General features: G+C 45.6%; 1 protein-coding gene across 1 annotated transcript in view; it reads right to left on the bottom strand.

The window, feature by feature from the left end:
- The window catches only part of ABHD12 (abhydrolase domain containing 12, lysophospholipase), a 56,288-nt gene extending 48,768 nt beyond the window's left edge, over nt 1–7,520 (bottom strand). Inside the window, exon 1 of the mRNA XM_067532843.1 lies at nt 6,835–7,520. Within this exon, the coding sequence (XP_067388944.1) occupies nt 6,835–6,986 (152 nt within the window). The 5' untranslated portion in view covers nt 6,987–7,520. The remainder of the gene's footprint in view (nt 1–6,834) is intronic.
- Between the last annotated feature and the right edge of the window lie 7,722 nt (nt 7,521–15,242).

Consider the following 15,242-nt stretch of genomic DNA (forward strand, 5'->3'; position numbering starts at 1 on the left):
TTTTAAGCCAGCCAGCACTGGAAGTAGTTTAGCTCTTAAAGATAAATTATAACACCTTTTTAATCACAGAACAGCTTAGAAAACAGACCACAGAAATCGTGTTCACCTCCCTTCCCCTCCCCCCAAAACAGGTTAATGAGCATTTTTTTGCCCATGCCCTACGCGGAACAAATTAAATTATTCTTCTTTACCAATATTGGTTTGACCTGAACAGAGCAATGCTCAAATACCTGAATACATTCCACACTATCTATACTGCCTCCCTCACATCCACAGAAATAAATTCCTGAGAGATTTTGCACACTGTAGGATAGCAGCCATCACCATTAACGCAGGTAACAAATTCTTCAGAGAAATGAACTTTATTTACGACTCACTTTTTATACTGCAATAAACTTAAAAGTTTTAATCAGTCTAAGCACAAATAATTTATTAAAATTTTAAAACACTGCTGAGTATTCTTTTTAGGGTTATGTCAATTTCTTATATATTAACAGTCAAATTTTAAGCTATTTCATTGTCACATTATTATATTATTAAGGCCAAACCCTAAAACTTACTCACCTGAGCAGTTAAATGAGACTGAATAAAAGCTATAGAATCAAGCCCTATCATTACAACTCCCCAATACTGGTAACACAAGTCAAAGAGGAGATCCTGGCAATTACAGGCCAGTAAGCTTAACTTCAGTACCAGTCAAGTTAGTTGAAACTACAGTAAATAACCAAATAATAAAAGACACATAAATGAAAATTATAAGTCAACATGATTTTTGTAAAGGGAAATCATGTCTAACCAATCTATTAGAATTCTTTGAGGCGGTCAACAAATATGAGCCAGTGGATATAGTATACTTGAACTTTCAGAAAGCCTTTCACAAGGTTCTTCACTCTTAAGCAAGGTACTTAAGCAAAGTAAGCCGTCATGAGACAAGAGGGAAGATCCTCTCATGGATCAGTAACTGGTTCAAAGATCGGAAATAAAGGGTAAGAATAAATGGTCAGTTTTCACAATGGAGAGAGGTAAATAACAGGATCCCTCAGGGATCTGTACTGTGACCTGTGTGTTCCACATTTTCATACATGATCTGGAAAAAGGGATAAACAGGTAGGTGGCAAAATTTGCAGATGATACAATACTACTCAAGATAGTTAAGTCTAAAGCAGACTGCAAAGAGTTACACAGGGATCTCACAAAACTAGGTGCCTGGGCAACAAAATGGCAGATTAAATTCAATGTTGGTAAATGCAAAGTAATGTACATGGGAAAACATAATCCCAACTATACATATAAAATGATTGGGTCTAAATTAGCAGTTACCACTCAAGAAAGATCTTGGAGTCATTGTGGGTAGTTCTCAGAAAATATCCACTCAATGTGCAGCAGCAGTAAAAAAAGCTAACAATGTTGGGAATCATCAGGAATGGGGTAGATAATATGACAGAAAATATCATAATGCCACTACGTAAGTCCATGGAATGCCTACACCTTGAATACTGGATGCAGTTCTAGTCACTCCATCTCAAAAAAGATATATTAGAACTGGAAAAGATACAGAGAAGGGCAACAAAAGTGATTAGGGGGATGGAACAGTTTCCATATGAGGAGCAATTAAAAAGACTGGAACTGTTCATCTTGGAAAAGAGACAACTAAGAGGAGATATGATAAAGGTCTACAAATGGTGCACAGAAAGTGAATAGGAAAGTGTTATTTACCCCTTCATACAACACAAGAACCAGGGGTCACCCAATTAAATTAATAGGAAGCAGGTTTAAAAACAAACAAAAGGAAGTACTACTTCATTCAATGCATAGTCAACCTGTGGAACTCCTTGCCAGAGGATGTTGTGAAGGCCAAAACTATAACTGGGTTCAAAAAAGAATTAGGTAAGCTCATGGAGGATAGATCCATCAACAGCTATTACCCAACATGGTTAGGGATGCGACCCGAGGCTCTGGATGTCCTAAGCCTCTAACTGTCAGATGCTGTGGCTGGACAACAGGGGATGGATCACTCGATAATTGCCCTGTTCCATTCATTCCCTTGGAAGCATTGTGCATTGGCCACTGTCAGAAGACAAGATGCTGGGCTAGATGGACCATTAGTCTGATCCAGCGTGACCCTTCTTAGGTAAGAATCTCTACTGATCTTTAGAGTTGGAAGAGTAGATCAAACTATCCCATCTTTTGCCGGTACTAAGGGATACCTATTTAGAAATGCCACATGTAGAACACTAACGATACAATAAAAACCACATTAAAGAACTGCTGTCTTCTCACAGTTAAGTCTACTATAAGCAAATGTGTATTACATCAATAGACACATCAAAAACAAGGTCCAACACACTTCACTCTTTTAGTACATCAGAAGTTGCACACTTGAAAGTTAATCGGTAATGTTGAAGGTCTGAGAATTCAGAGTAAGGTGATCAGATAGATACCCAGTTTGCATCACACACTAGTCTCTGCTAATATCCCAACAAAACCTTGATTCCAGACATACATTCTCTCTGAATTTCCATCTCCATTGCACTGACACAATTGACAAACCATATATGCATGGTGTACAAGTCAAATTAAATGGAGGTAAATCAGTTTTACTGTCTACAACCACAGGAGGCTGCAGGGAGATGAGGGATGCCAAAAATGACATTGAAATCCTTCAAGTCTGAAGTTTGATGACCAACTTGTTTTAATGAGGAATTACAAGAAAAGAAAAAACTGTGATAGTGTTCCACCCCAGGCCTTGCAGTATGAAAATAAATATTATTTTGTTGCAACAACAATTAATAATAGTGCCACAAAGGTAAATTAGGAGACTATTTTAATAGCAGTAATACTGACAATAACTACTCAACCCACTTGATTTCCTTCTCTGTATAATCCCACCTAAAAAAAAAAGTGCCTTTCTAATTAAAGGTCATGGCAACTGTATCACACAGTATAATACTAATCTCCAAACATTAGTCCACTAAAATCACTAAGTTCAAATCATACTACTACACCATTGATCCTCCAGCACAACCATGAACTGGAGGCCCATAAAATTAGTGAACACTTATGAAAATGTGACTGCATAATATTAAATTTAAAGTTTTAGTATCTCCATACCAGACATACAAATTCAAGTGTTGATTACATATACTTACCTTCTGAAAAGCAACATCTACATTTCCACTAAAAGTCACATCAACAACAATCTACATTAGCCAAACGAGACAAATCTTATCCAAATGCTCACAACCATTTCCAAATGTACACTCATAATATACTACAACAAAATAGCTAATTAAACAGGTGTTTGTGCACTTCAGTTCTTGGATATATGCACCAAGGGTGGCAGCATGAACTGAAAGAGAGGGACAAAAAAGGTACTAGTGTGGCTTGTAGATTGGTATTGAATTCTAAAAACTTTGTTGTGTAGTGCTTGTGTTGCTCTAAAGAAATGCACTTGAGCAACCTTAACTTTAAGTTAAAATGCAGTAAATCTTGTCAGGGAAGCCCAGGCTAACGCTGTGCAACTACTTTAAAGTCACCCTCACTAGCACTGCAGTAAACATCATTGTCATTATCTTCACAGCCTAGTGCATTCCAAAATCATGGGATCTGCCACATGATCAGCTTTGCTGCAGAGTTGAATAACAGAGTCTAAACTATTATTTTAAAAGTAAAGATCTTTACTGTTTATACAGGAAAGGCTAAAAGCATTAATTTTGTCTGCAGACTCAGGAAGACACCACATAGATTAGATCAAGACAACAATTCTGATAGATAGACCTCCCCATTCCCCCTCCCCCCCCCGCTGCTAAAACTTGCAGTTTCCTCCAAAATACCTCCCTCCAAAACAAGTTATATAAGTAAATTTATAGTATAAACATTACAGTATATTGAAAATGTGAAAGTCCAGAAAAAAATTAATATCAAACAAGCAATACTGTACTATTTAACTCAATATGTAATGCAATAAAAAAAAAAACTAATGTTTTTAATCAGCCAGATGTTGCCACAAAATGTCCTGCCTGCCTTAGAGAGCCACCGAAACCAGACTTGCTGGAGTTGACTCATCATTTATTTAACCAGTGTTTTAAAGTAATCTATTCTGACAAACATAAGTCATAGATTAGATTAGAAATGTGTTACAAAAATATAACACTAAAGGAAGTTGTGTAGTTATTCAATCTGAAACAAGATCAACTGAATGCCATCCTCCCTTGTCAAATACTTGTGCTAATGTACCACAATGTTGACAGCAGCTCCACCTATTAGGTGCATAAAATTTAGGGCATAAAATTTAATCATAAATCATAAATGTTCCCAATAAGTATTTTCTCTTTTAAGACATCCATCAGCAGTGGTCAAAACCAAAAATTGCAAGCTTTTTTTTGCTGTTTCTGTGCATCAGTAAAGAGAAATGACTAAACAAAATTAACTTTTTAAAAATAGATGAATGAAAAACGTATCTGGTAATTAAGCAATAAAACAAAAAGATAATATGCAGGTTTCCAATAGGCACACAAAGTTTTACAGGATGGTTTTATCTTTCATAAATACAATTTGGCTGCAGCAATCCCAAACCACAAAGTTCTTGCCTCAATTATAAAATATCTTTGGCCAGTCACAAAAGATAAACTGAAGGCCAAAGACCCATCAAGAAGGCCCTCATTTATAAGTGTATTGAGTATAGCAATACAGCATTGTCTTTTCATCCCTTGTTAGAAATCAGAAAGATCTGTTTGTTCACAGAAATAACACTCAAGTTCATTTTAAAGTTGTATGTTTCCATATGGAGTGTGTGTTTGTGTATGTTCATATTTCTTTGGGGGCTTCATTGTAAGTAAACTGGCTTGTAAAAAGGATTTTATTTTAGTCACAAAACTCAAATATAGTACAACCCTCTTTCCCCCTGCCATCCTCTACATGTGATTCAATTGTGGGAAAACTATTCACCTTCTGAGAGAGGTTTGGGTTTCTTCCAACAACAGAACATCACAATCTCCAGGCTCTCGTCCAGGCCTTTGCTTTTTTGCGTGACTACCAACAAGGGCGTGACTATTAATGACTGCTGTAAGACAGGAAAACCTGCCTCCACATGAACGGGTCCGGGCTGCCCAAAGGGCACTGAGATACAAAGCAAGATATTGCTTTCAGTCCCTGCTGCCCTGAGTCAGCTGGAGTCCTGTCATTTAGAGGCACCTCAGGGATAAGCAGTCAGGTGATTTAGAAACTAGCCCCTGGGTGAGAGGTACCTGTGCTGCCATCAACCCAACACACCCGCTGGACTCTCCACTGATGTGTCTCCGCTCCCCAATGAACCACCATCCTCTTACAGGGCCCCTCACTTCTGCTCTCTGGGGGTGCACTGCAGGAGCCCCAGGGCCCTTCTAGCCCCCAGCCCAGCTCCGCAGCAGCACTGCCTGGGGACAGGGACTTTCAGCCCTACCCTGATGCGGTGGAGTCACACCAAGCTCCTAGGAAGGGAGGGGCCGGTGGGGATCGCCAGGCTCGCCTAGGGTGAGCGGAAGTCCCGATTTTATAGGGATAGTCCCGACACTTAAGGCTTCAGTGGCATACCGAGCAGGGGGGGCCCCAGGCCACCGGCTTGTGGGTAGGCGCCAGGCCGGCACTTCATGACGTGCAGGGGACAGGGGGAAGAGGAGGCTCTGAGGGGCAGAGCCTCCTCTGCCCTCCGCCCGTTGTGAAGGGCTGGCCCAGAGCACACTTACCCACCGCTCCAGCCCCGCAGCCTGATGCCAGCTCGGATGGGGCAGCCTCACCCCCAAGGCTGGGGGACGGGGTGGGTGGGCAGGCCCTTCATGATGCGTGTGGGGGGCAAAGTGCAGGAGTGGAAGCAGGAGCAGCCGCCCCTCAGCCTCCTGTGTCCCCCGCTCTTCGCCCATCATAAAGGGCCGACCTGGTGCTGCCCCCCCCCCACCCGGCTGAGGGGGTGAGGCCATCCCATCTGAGCAGGTGCTGGGCTGAGGGGCTGGAGAAGTGGGTAAGGGGAAGGGAGCCCACGGGCACAGGACTGGAGGCTGAGGGGCAACTGTTCCCACTGCCACTTCTACGCCCCCCTTCTCACACATTGTGAAGGGCTGACCTCGTCGTCGTCCCCAGGCCAGGGAGTGAGGCCGCCCCCCATCCCAGCCGGCACCGGCTGGAGCAGTGGGTAAGTGCGGAGGTGAGTGGGGAGGCCTCATGCCAGCCTTTCACGACAGGTGGGGGGCACAGGAGGCTCTGATGGGTGCTCCTCAGCACCTCCGCAAGCCGTGAAGGGCCGGCCCAGCCCAGCCCCCCTGGGGCTCGGGGTGAGGCTGCCCCATCCAAGCCGGTGCCGGGCTGCGGTGGGAGAGGCGGGTGTCGCGCATGGGGTAAGTGCGGGGAGTGGGGGCGGCAGGGCAGGGCAGGGCAGGGCAGGGCCGGGCCGAGCCCAGCCAAGCCTGCATCCCCCCCTCCCCAGAGCTGCTGGGGGTGGCACCGGGACCCCTCCTGCCCTGCGCGGGGGCGTGAGACCGAGGGGGAGGCGCAAACGTAGGCTTGGCCCCGGGGCGCTGGAGACCCTCCCTAGGCCACGGTGGGGCTTTGTCTTATGAAGGCGCCTACTACCCCCACCCCGCCTGCCTGTCACACCTGCCGGCCGGTCACCGCCGGCTCGCCTGGCCGGGAAGCCGGGGGCGGGGCTCGGCTCGGCTCGGCTCGGCTCGCTAGGACGGGGGAGGGACGGGAGCACAGCTGCCAGGCTCGGGCCAGGCTCGCCGGGGGGGCGGGGAGCGATGCCGCGGCAGGGCTCGAGCCGGGCTCGCCCGGGATGCCGAGGGGACCCGGTGCCGCCCTCACCTGCCGAGCGGCCGCTTCATGGCCGGCTCCCCGTGGGGCCGGGCGCTCGCGGCGCCGGGCAGGCGCAGGCTGTGCCTCAGGCTGCAGCCCGGCTCCGGCGGGCCGGCGGGGCGCTCATGCTCCAGCGTGACGGACTCGTGCCGCTTTCTCATCCCGGGGCCCGGCGGCGGACAGGCGGCCAAGGCGGCTCGGGTGGGCTCGGTCCCGTCTCTCGGCCGCAGCACCGCGGGCAGGCGGCTCCTGTCACCGAGAACGGAGCAGCCCCGGCCCTACATCGCAGCGGCGGCGAGGCCGCGAGCCGTCCTGCCCCGCCCCCACCAATCAGAGGCGGTGGGGAGGACACGTGACGGCTTGACCCGCCGCTAGGGGCTAGTGGGATGGGCCGGGTTTCTCCTGCCCACACCAAAGATGGCTATCCATTCCCCTAGCGGCCATCTTTAGTGGGGGCGCGCAAGCAGGGGTCTACGGTCATCTTGAGTGGGGGCACGCGTCGTGAGCAGAAGCCCACGGCGGCCATCTGGAGTGGTGGCATCTGCAGGCGTCATAGTAGGGGCAATTCTAGGGAAGGTCCCTTCCAGGGCATGTCTCCGGGAGCTGGGCGCCGTGGCGTGTCCAGGCTGCGGTCACTGGGCACATCCATCCCTACACCAACGTGCTGCGGAGAAAGCTGTTGAAATTGCCCCACTGCTGATGGAGGCGGTTGCTGAGTTTGGCTACCCTGTCCAAGCAGCTGATGGAGACAAAGAGAAGAGAGTGTCAATCCCACATTCTCCAGACTTCCTTAGTGCCCATGTGTCACCTCCGTACAGTTTGGGGGTTGCATTGATGATGATGACAGTGATGACACATTACCCAGAGCAGGCCCCTTTTCTCATGCCTCTCCTAATTAAATTGTACATCAACCTCTCTGAGCAGGAAAATCACAGGGTTCCTCTCTAGATACTGAGCCCCTATGACTTTAGCTGGATCTGGAGATGGTCAACACTTCTGAAAATTCAGGGCCAGGGTTATTCCTTCACCCACAAAAAAACACCCTTGTCTAATCTCAAAACACTGGAAAGAGTTTTCTTTAAAGTCTCTCTCATTCTGTGTCCACCCCTACAAAGTATCTTCAGACTACAAAGAAGTTTGGCAAGTTTCACCCAAAAAGAAAAATTTGATAATATGTTGTGAGCTAGTGAAAACTGTGATGAAACTCTCTCTGTAATCTTAACTGTAGCATTCATTACCCACAAAATCTACAATAAAAAAATGGAATAAAACTATGACTTTAAGGTCAGAAAGCACCATCATGATAATCTAGTCTTATCTCTTGCATATTGAAAGCTAGAGAATCTCACCCACCCCCTCCTGTAACAGACCACTAACTTCTGGCTGAGTTACTGAATAAGTCCTCAAATTATGATTTAAAGACTTCAAATTACAGAGACTCCACCATTTACACTAGTTTAAATCTGAAAGAATAACAGAAGTATTCCACACTGAAGTCTTGCATCAGTCTTCACTGTAGAGAATGTAAGGCAGATAGCCACATCACAGTCACTCTCTGGGCAACAAATTTGAAGTACCATCTCATGTTTACATGTTACTAGAGGAAGTTTTAGAACAAATTGATAAAAGTAATAAGTCATCAGGACTAGTTTGTATTCACTCAACATTTTGGAAAGAACTCAGATATGAAATTGGAGAAATTATCATTGTAATAGCTTCGCCGACTGGCGGTTCGTCCACCGGGCCCGCCTCAACTGCCTTCCGCTCAACAGAGCCATCCACTTCGGGAACCGAGACAAGCGCTGCAGGAGGTGCGGGTACGTCAACAAGACCCTGCCCCATGTCCTCTGCAGCTGCAAGCCCCACTCCCAAGCTTGGCAGCTGAGGCACAACACCATCCAGGACCGTCTGGTGAAGGCCATCCCGGCCCACCGAGGCACGGTGACCGTTAACTCCGCCATCCTCGGGGCCGACAGCCAGCTGAGACCTGACATCGTCATCACCGATGAGGACCACAAGAAGATCGTCATGGTGGACGTCACGGTCCCCTGCAAGAACAGCAGCCCGGCCCTCCACGCCGCCCGAGCCCGCAAGAAGGAGAAATACTACCCCTTGGCCGACACCCTGAGGGCCCAGGGCTACGAGGTCCAGATCCATGCTTTGATCGTTGGGGCCCTGGGCGCCTGGGACCCCCGCAACGAGCCCGTGCTCTGGGCCTGCGGTGTGGGTCGGCGCTACGCCCAACTCATGAGACGCCATCCGGTGGTCAAGGGATATTTATGTCGAACATATCACTGGACACCAGCAATACCAGGAGGAGCGGGCCGGAGAGCCCCCCCTGGAACCAGCCAGTCCCGCTGACTCCACCCACCCGAGCGGCCTTGTCGAGAGGCGCACCACCAGAGGTCGCAGTGGACGCGCCACTGGAGGTTGCGGTGGGCACAACAACGGACGCCGCGAAGACCACCATGAAGACCACCGCAGGAGAAGACGGGACTGACCCGCCAATCGACTGTGAGGGACACTGGACTAATGAGAGACATTTCACCCCGTATAGACCTATATACTCTTTCTATTAAAACATGCCCCCAATGGTACTCCTATACATTGAAATGCTCCCTCATGCCCATATATCTCCTTGTAAACCTTAAACCTAACACCACCACCCCCCATCCGGGATACTGCAGCCAACTCCACCATTGTCCTCCCCAAACCCAGACCCACACCCCCACCCCCATGCATGAACTCGCTTGCTCCCCTTGGCAAATACCTCCCAGGGATCCTACCCACATGATGGATAGTGTCCTCCCCTCCCCATGTATCCCCCTGCACGCCATTGTACTCCCCAGACTTCCACTCCTGCACATGGACTCGCTTGCCATCCTTGGCAAATGCCTCCCAGGGATCCTCCCTCTACGTTGGATAGCATCCCCGCCTTCCCACATACCCCCCTGCACACCATTGTCCTCCCCAGACCTCCACTCCCGCACATGGACTCACCTGCCTTCCTTGGCAAATGCCTCCCAGGGACCCTCCCCCCACGCTGGATAGCATCCCCCTCTCCCCACATACCTCCCCTGCAACTCCCAAGTCCCACACCTTCAGCCCCTCCTACGGGGACACAGCTCATCATGCTGCTACCACCCCCTGATCTCCGATCATCCCCCAACCCCCACTGCATGCCGTCCCTGGATATTGTATTACTGTGCCTTGTAAACCCTGACAGTTGCTTTTTTGTTTTTTGCTTAAACATTTCCTAATAAAACGTTTAAATCTGTAAACTATGACTGACCTGTGTACCTACGTAACTATCTACCTAATGACTGGAAGGTAACTAATAAAAACCCAATTTTAAAAATGGACTTCAGAGGAGATTCTGGCAATTACAGGACAGTAAGCCTACCTTCAGTACCATGCAAATTCATAGAAACTACGGTAAAGAACAGAATTATCAGACATAAACATGATTTGTTGGGAAAGAGTCAATACAGCTTTCGTAAAGAGAAATCATACCTCACCAATCTACTAGAATTCTTTTTTTTTGGGGGGGGGGAGGAGGAAGGGGGATCAACAAACGTGGACAAGGCTGATCCAATGGATATACTGTATTTGGACTTTCAGAATGCCCTTGACAAAGTCCCTCACCAAAGACTTTTAAGCAAAGTGAGCAATCATGGGATAAGAGGAAAGGTCCTCTCATAGATCAGTAATTGATTCAAAGATAGGAAATAAAGGGGAGCAAAAATGGGATGTTTTAACAATGGAGAGAGGTGAACTCTGGGGTCCCCCAGGTGTCTGTACTGGAACCTGTGCTGTTCAACATATTCATTAATGATCTGGAAAAAGGGATGAACAGTGAAGTGGCAAAGTTTGCAGACAATATATCATTAGTCAAGATAGATACGTCCAAAGCAGACTGTGAAGAGATACAAAGGAATCTCACAAAACTGAGTGATTGGGCAACAAAATGGCAGAAGACATTCAACACTGATAAATGCAAAGTAATACACATGGGAAAAAATAATCCCAAGTATACACAAACAATGATGGTTCTAAATTAGCTGTTACCACTCAAGAAAGAGATGTTAGAATCACCATGGATAATTTTATGAAAACTTCCACTCAATCCACAGCAATGGTAAAGAAAGGTAACAATACATTCAGAACTATTAGGAAAGCAATTAAATGCGCCCTCAACATACGCTTTGGTCATCAACCACCCCTAAACTGGAAGAGATTACCCGGTCGCCCACGGCTAACCTAGTTGTAATAAATCGGCGATGGCTCATCTGCTAGCATCAGACACAAATGGAACAAAGCCATTGGCAGAGACCATAGGGGATTGTCACAATGGACCTTTGCTGTCTAGGCGACCTGATGGTGATTATGATGATGATTGATGATATTAGGAAAGGGATAGAAAATAAGACACGGTGGATAAAAATCAATGATTTTTTTAAAAAAATAAAAAACATCGGATTTTTAAAAAAATTTTTAAATCATCAATAAAATACTACATTTCTCTCGCCTTTAAAAATAATAGTTACAATTAAATCTCATCACAAACATGTTAAACCTACAATTATACTCTCATAAAAATTAATTATTGGCTCTAGTCTGTCCAATCTAACTACCAGCTTTTGCTTTTTGAAAGTTCTGGGCTTTCAGTTTCTCTTTCTGAGCAGACTAAAGTCACATGTTTGAGACTTTAGGGAGATGTTCATAGTAGTTAAATCTACCTGTTCAGTAGTCTTCTATGTGCCTATTGCCATCAGTTTCTGTTTCTGAGCAGACTAAAGACACATGTGCAAAGAAAAACACAGGCTGGATAGGACTGTTGTTGTTCTGGGCTTATGTGGTGGTGGAACTGGGCCAAACAAGACAGAGAGACAAAGGAGGGAGGCAGAGTAGAAAGGAACAGTGGAATGGACTGGAAAGAAAAAGGGAAGACATTATTCAGTACACACCCAGCTTCCTATATTCCCCCACACTTCTGCCACAGAAAAATTGTCTTGGCTTCTGGGGTAAGAGACCCTATCTGGGAAAATTTTGAAGAAATTCCTTCCCTGGGTAAAAAAGGAAAATGTGTCAAGTACATGTTCACTGATGATGTTTTGAACACAGTCACTCCCCTGAATTGGTGGAAATCATTAGCCAGACACCTTGAAACAGAGTTCCTTCAGTCACTAAGCCAACTTTTCACAGCAGTGGCTTCCTCTGCAGGCACAAATAGAATATTTTCATCGTTTGGTATTATTCACTCAAAGCTAAGAAATCGACTGGGAGTTGAAAAAGCAGAAAAACTCGTATTTCTGTTTCAGTCTATGAATAAAAATGACAGTAGGAGTGGGGAAGATGAGAGCTAGTTGTAGAAGTTTTAAGAACAACGTACGTTTTGTGTTGTGATGACTTGTCTGGTAGAGTTAATAAAATTTGAAAATTGGGGGGAAAAAAAAAAAACCTAAAGAGTTTAAGGACAGCCGTCAGCCCACAACTCAAGAGACTGCTGCAATTGCAAATGTGAAACCTTTATGTAACATTTAAGAGTTAGTTTAATAAAATATAAGTGCTATTGTGTTTGTGTGTGTGATTTAGTTCTTACCATTCCTAATGTACTGCTGCTGCATCTGCAGCTTGACACAGGTAATTAGTATTATGCACTATTTCCTAAATTAATAAAAATCAAGTTATCTAAAAAATAACACAAAGTATTCCCTCCTAGATGTTGTAAAATGCTGCATTGAGTTGTAAATTAACATGTTTTAGTGATCTGATTTGCACCATTGTTTAAGAACTATGTGAAGAAGTGGGAAACTTGATCTAAATCAATGATTTTCTCTTGGTGATTTAAATCATGATTTAATTCAATGATTTAAATCGCCTTGATTTAAATCAATCCACCCTACTCAGGGATAGCAGGCCTAGTGGGCAGGCCATGCCTCAGTCTCCCAGTCTTGGGATTGTCCTGCCAGGCAATCTGAAGGCCTGAGTTACAATCCAACATACCTCAATGCTCCCCACATTCCCCCAGACAGCGAGAGGGGGAGTGGTAGGGGGACCCAGGCTCTCCTTCTCCACCAGGTCCTGGGCCCAGGGCCCAAGGGGGAAGCAGTCTGGGGAGGCTCAGTCTCCTCTGGCTAACACAACATGCCACCCTCCCCTGGGCCACTTCCTATCTCTTTTGTTCTCTCTTCAGTTTGTGACATGCTCCTAGCACTCAGCTTCCTTCTCAGCAGATGATTGCTCATATAGTCTCAATAATTCAGTCAGTTGGGGCTTTCCAGCTCACTTTTCAGTACCCAATTGCTCCCCCTTGTCAGAGAGAAGGGGGAAGAAAAGTGGGTCAGGCCCTTGGCCTCATCATTGGGTCGTACCCATAGTCTAGTCCCTTCCCCTGTAGATCCCTCTGTTCAGAAGCTACAGCCTGGCTGCCTTCCTGCAGACAGTTTCTCCTTCACCCTCCCTCTGGTTGCCTGTCAGAGTCCCCTTTTAAGCAGGCCTTCCATTTGGAGCATGGTCTGCAGCTGCTGAGGGGCAGAGTCTTTTTGTCCCAATACTGTTCCGCAACTCCCTGAGCCTCAGTGTGGGATCCGGATACCTCATCACGTTCATGTTTTCACACAATACAAAAAACAGGGGTCACCTCATGAAATGAATAGGCAAGAGGTTTAATACAAACAAGAGGAAGTACTTTTTCACACAACAAGCCTGTGGAATTCATTGCCATCAGATGTTATGATTGTCAGAAGTATAGCTGGGTTCAAAGTTAATGGAGGATAGGTCCACTGATGGCTATTAGCCAACATGGTGAGGAATGTACCCCCATGCTTAGGGTCTCCGCGAGCTAGACTATCAGAAGCCAGAAGTGGAAGAGGGGGTGAATCATTCCATAATCCTTTTCTGTACACTCCCCCTCAAGCTTCGGTGTGGACCATTGTTGGAGATAGAATACTGAGCAAGATGGACCAGGGTCTGACCCAGCATGGCAGCTTTTATGTTCTTCTATCCCTGCACAATCCTTAAGCATCACTTTCCACTTTGTATTCCTACCATTATCTTTCAAAGTTGTATGCAGTGTTGTTACATCTGAGTCGGTCCCAGGATATTGGAGAGACAAGGTGGATGAGGTAACATCTTTTACTGGACCAAGTTCTGTTTGTAAGAGAGAAAATCTCATCACAAACAAGCTTGTATCTTTCACCAACAGAAGTTGGTCCAATAAAAAAATATTACCTCATCCACCTTGTCTCTCTATTCTCTTTGAAGTCACTTTGCCTGGTAATACAAGTTTCCTTGTCACAGCTGGAGACTTTATATTCCAATTAGCTCTGCAACTATCTGAAAAGTTACCATATTTGCATTGAAGACTTTGTCATTTGTTTTTTTCCAGCACAGTTAAATTTTAACACAGCAATCTAAATATAGATTTGGAAAAGTTATGCATATAATCTTGCTTTGGACCTATTTTAACTACAGACGATAAACAGCTAAAAAAACTACTTTCCTCCTCTCCTGTCTCTTTTCTATCATATAAACAAACAAAAAAACAGTTTAAAATTATTACATGCAGATTCTTTTAAAGAAGTTGTTTTCAATACATTGCCTAGAAGAACACAGTTTAAAAGGATCTCAAGATTCTCAACAAATTTATCTTGGCAATTCTAATTGTATTTGCTATCACACTACATCCAAAATCAAAGTGTTTGAGACTTTAGGGAGATGTTCATAGTAGTTAAATCTACCTGTTCAGTAGTCTTCTATGTGCCTATTGCCATTATGTAAGCAAAACATTTTAAAATAAAAGTTTATGTTACAACAGTATTCCAGACTAAAGTCCTCAGCAAGAACCAGAAGGGTGAACCTTTGCACCCATGCTTATCATTTTGCAAGACCTAGACCTAAATGATCATAGAAATCATCCCCTGCAAGTGCGTTATCACATTCGGGGGTGTAATCCAGATCAGTGAGGGATTGTGTCACCACCTGCCCTGCAACCGTGGGTGCCTCACAATGCTTTTGCTGCTGTAGCTCCCAACATGGGCCACCCACAAACTGCCAGATAGCATGCAGGTCACACCCTGGGTGTCTGTGTATAGCTGCAGCCTGCCAGCTAGATACCAGCCACATGCTGGCTTCCACCAGCCTTGGTTACTACTTTCAGGGTGATCCCAGCACACTCCCAGTCCCAAATTTCCCCCAAAAACATGTGTTCTGCACTGTCCAGCCCTCTCCTGGACAGTTCAGATATTAGAGGTCTATTGCCTCTGTAATGGGTCAATGTACAATGGTTTGCTACTTTAATTGTTACCAAACAATTCATCTTAAACACAAGAGTGGATTAGTTTTCATTAAAAAATAAAATAAGTGTATTTAAATACAAAGACATAGGTTTTAAGTGCATATAAGTACAAGGTATT

The sequence above is a fragment of the Emydura macquarii genome, unplaced genomic scaffold (genome assembly GCF_026122565.2).
Source record: "Emydura macquarii macquarii isolate MOO-44397 ecotype Brisbane River unplaced genomic scaffold, CSIRO-AGI_Emac_v2 contig_3305, whole genome shotgun sequence".
NCBI lineage: Eukaryota > Metazoa > Chordata > Testudines > Chelidae > Emydura > Emydura macquarii.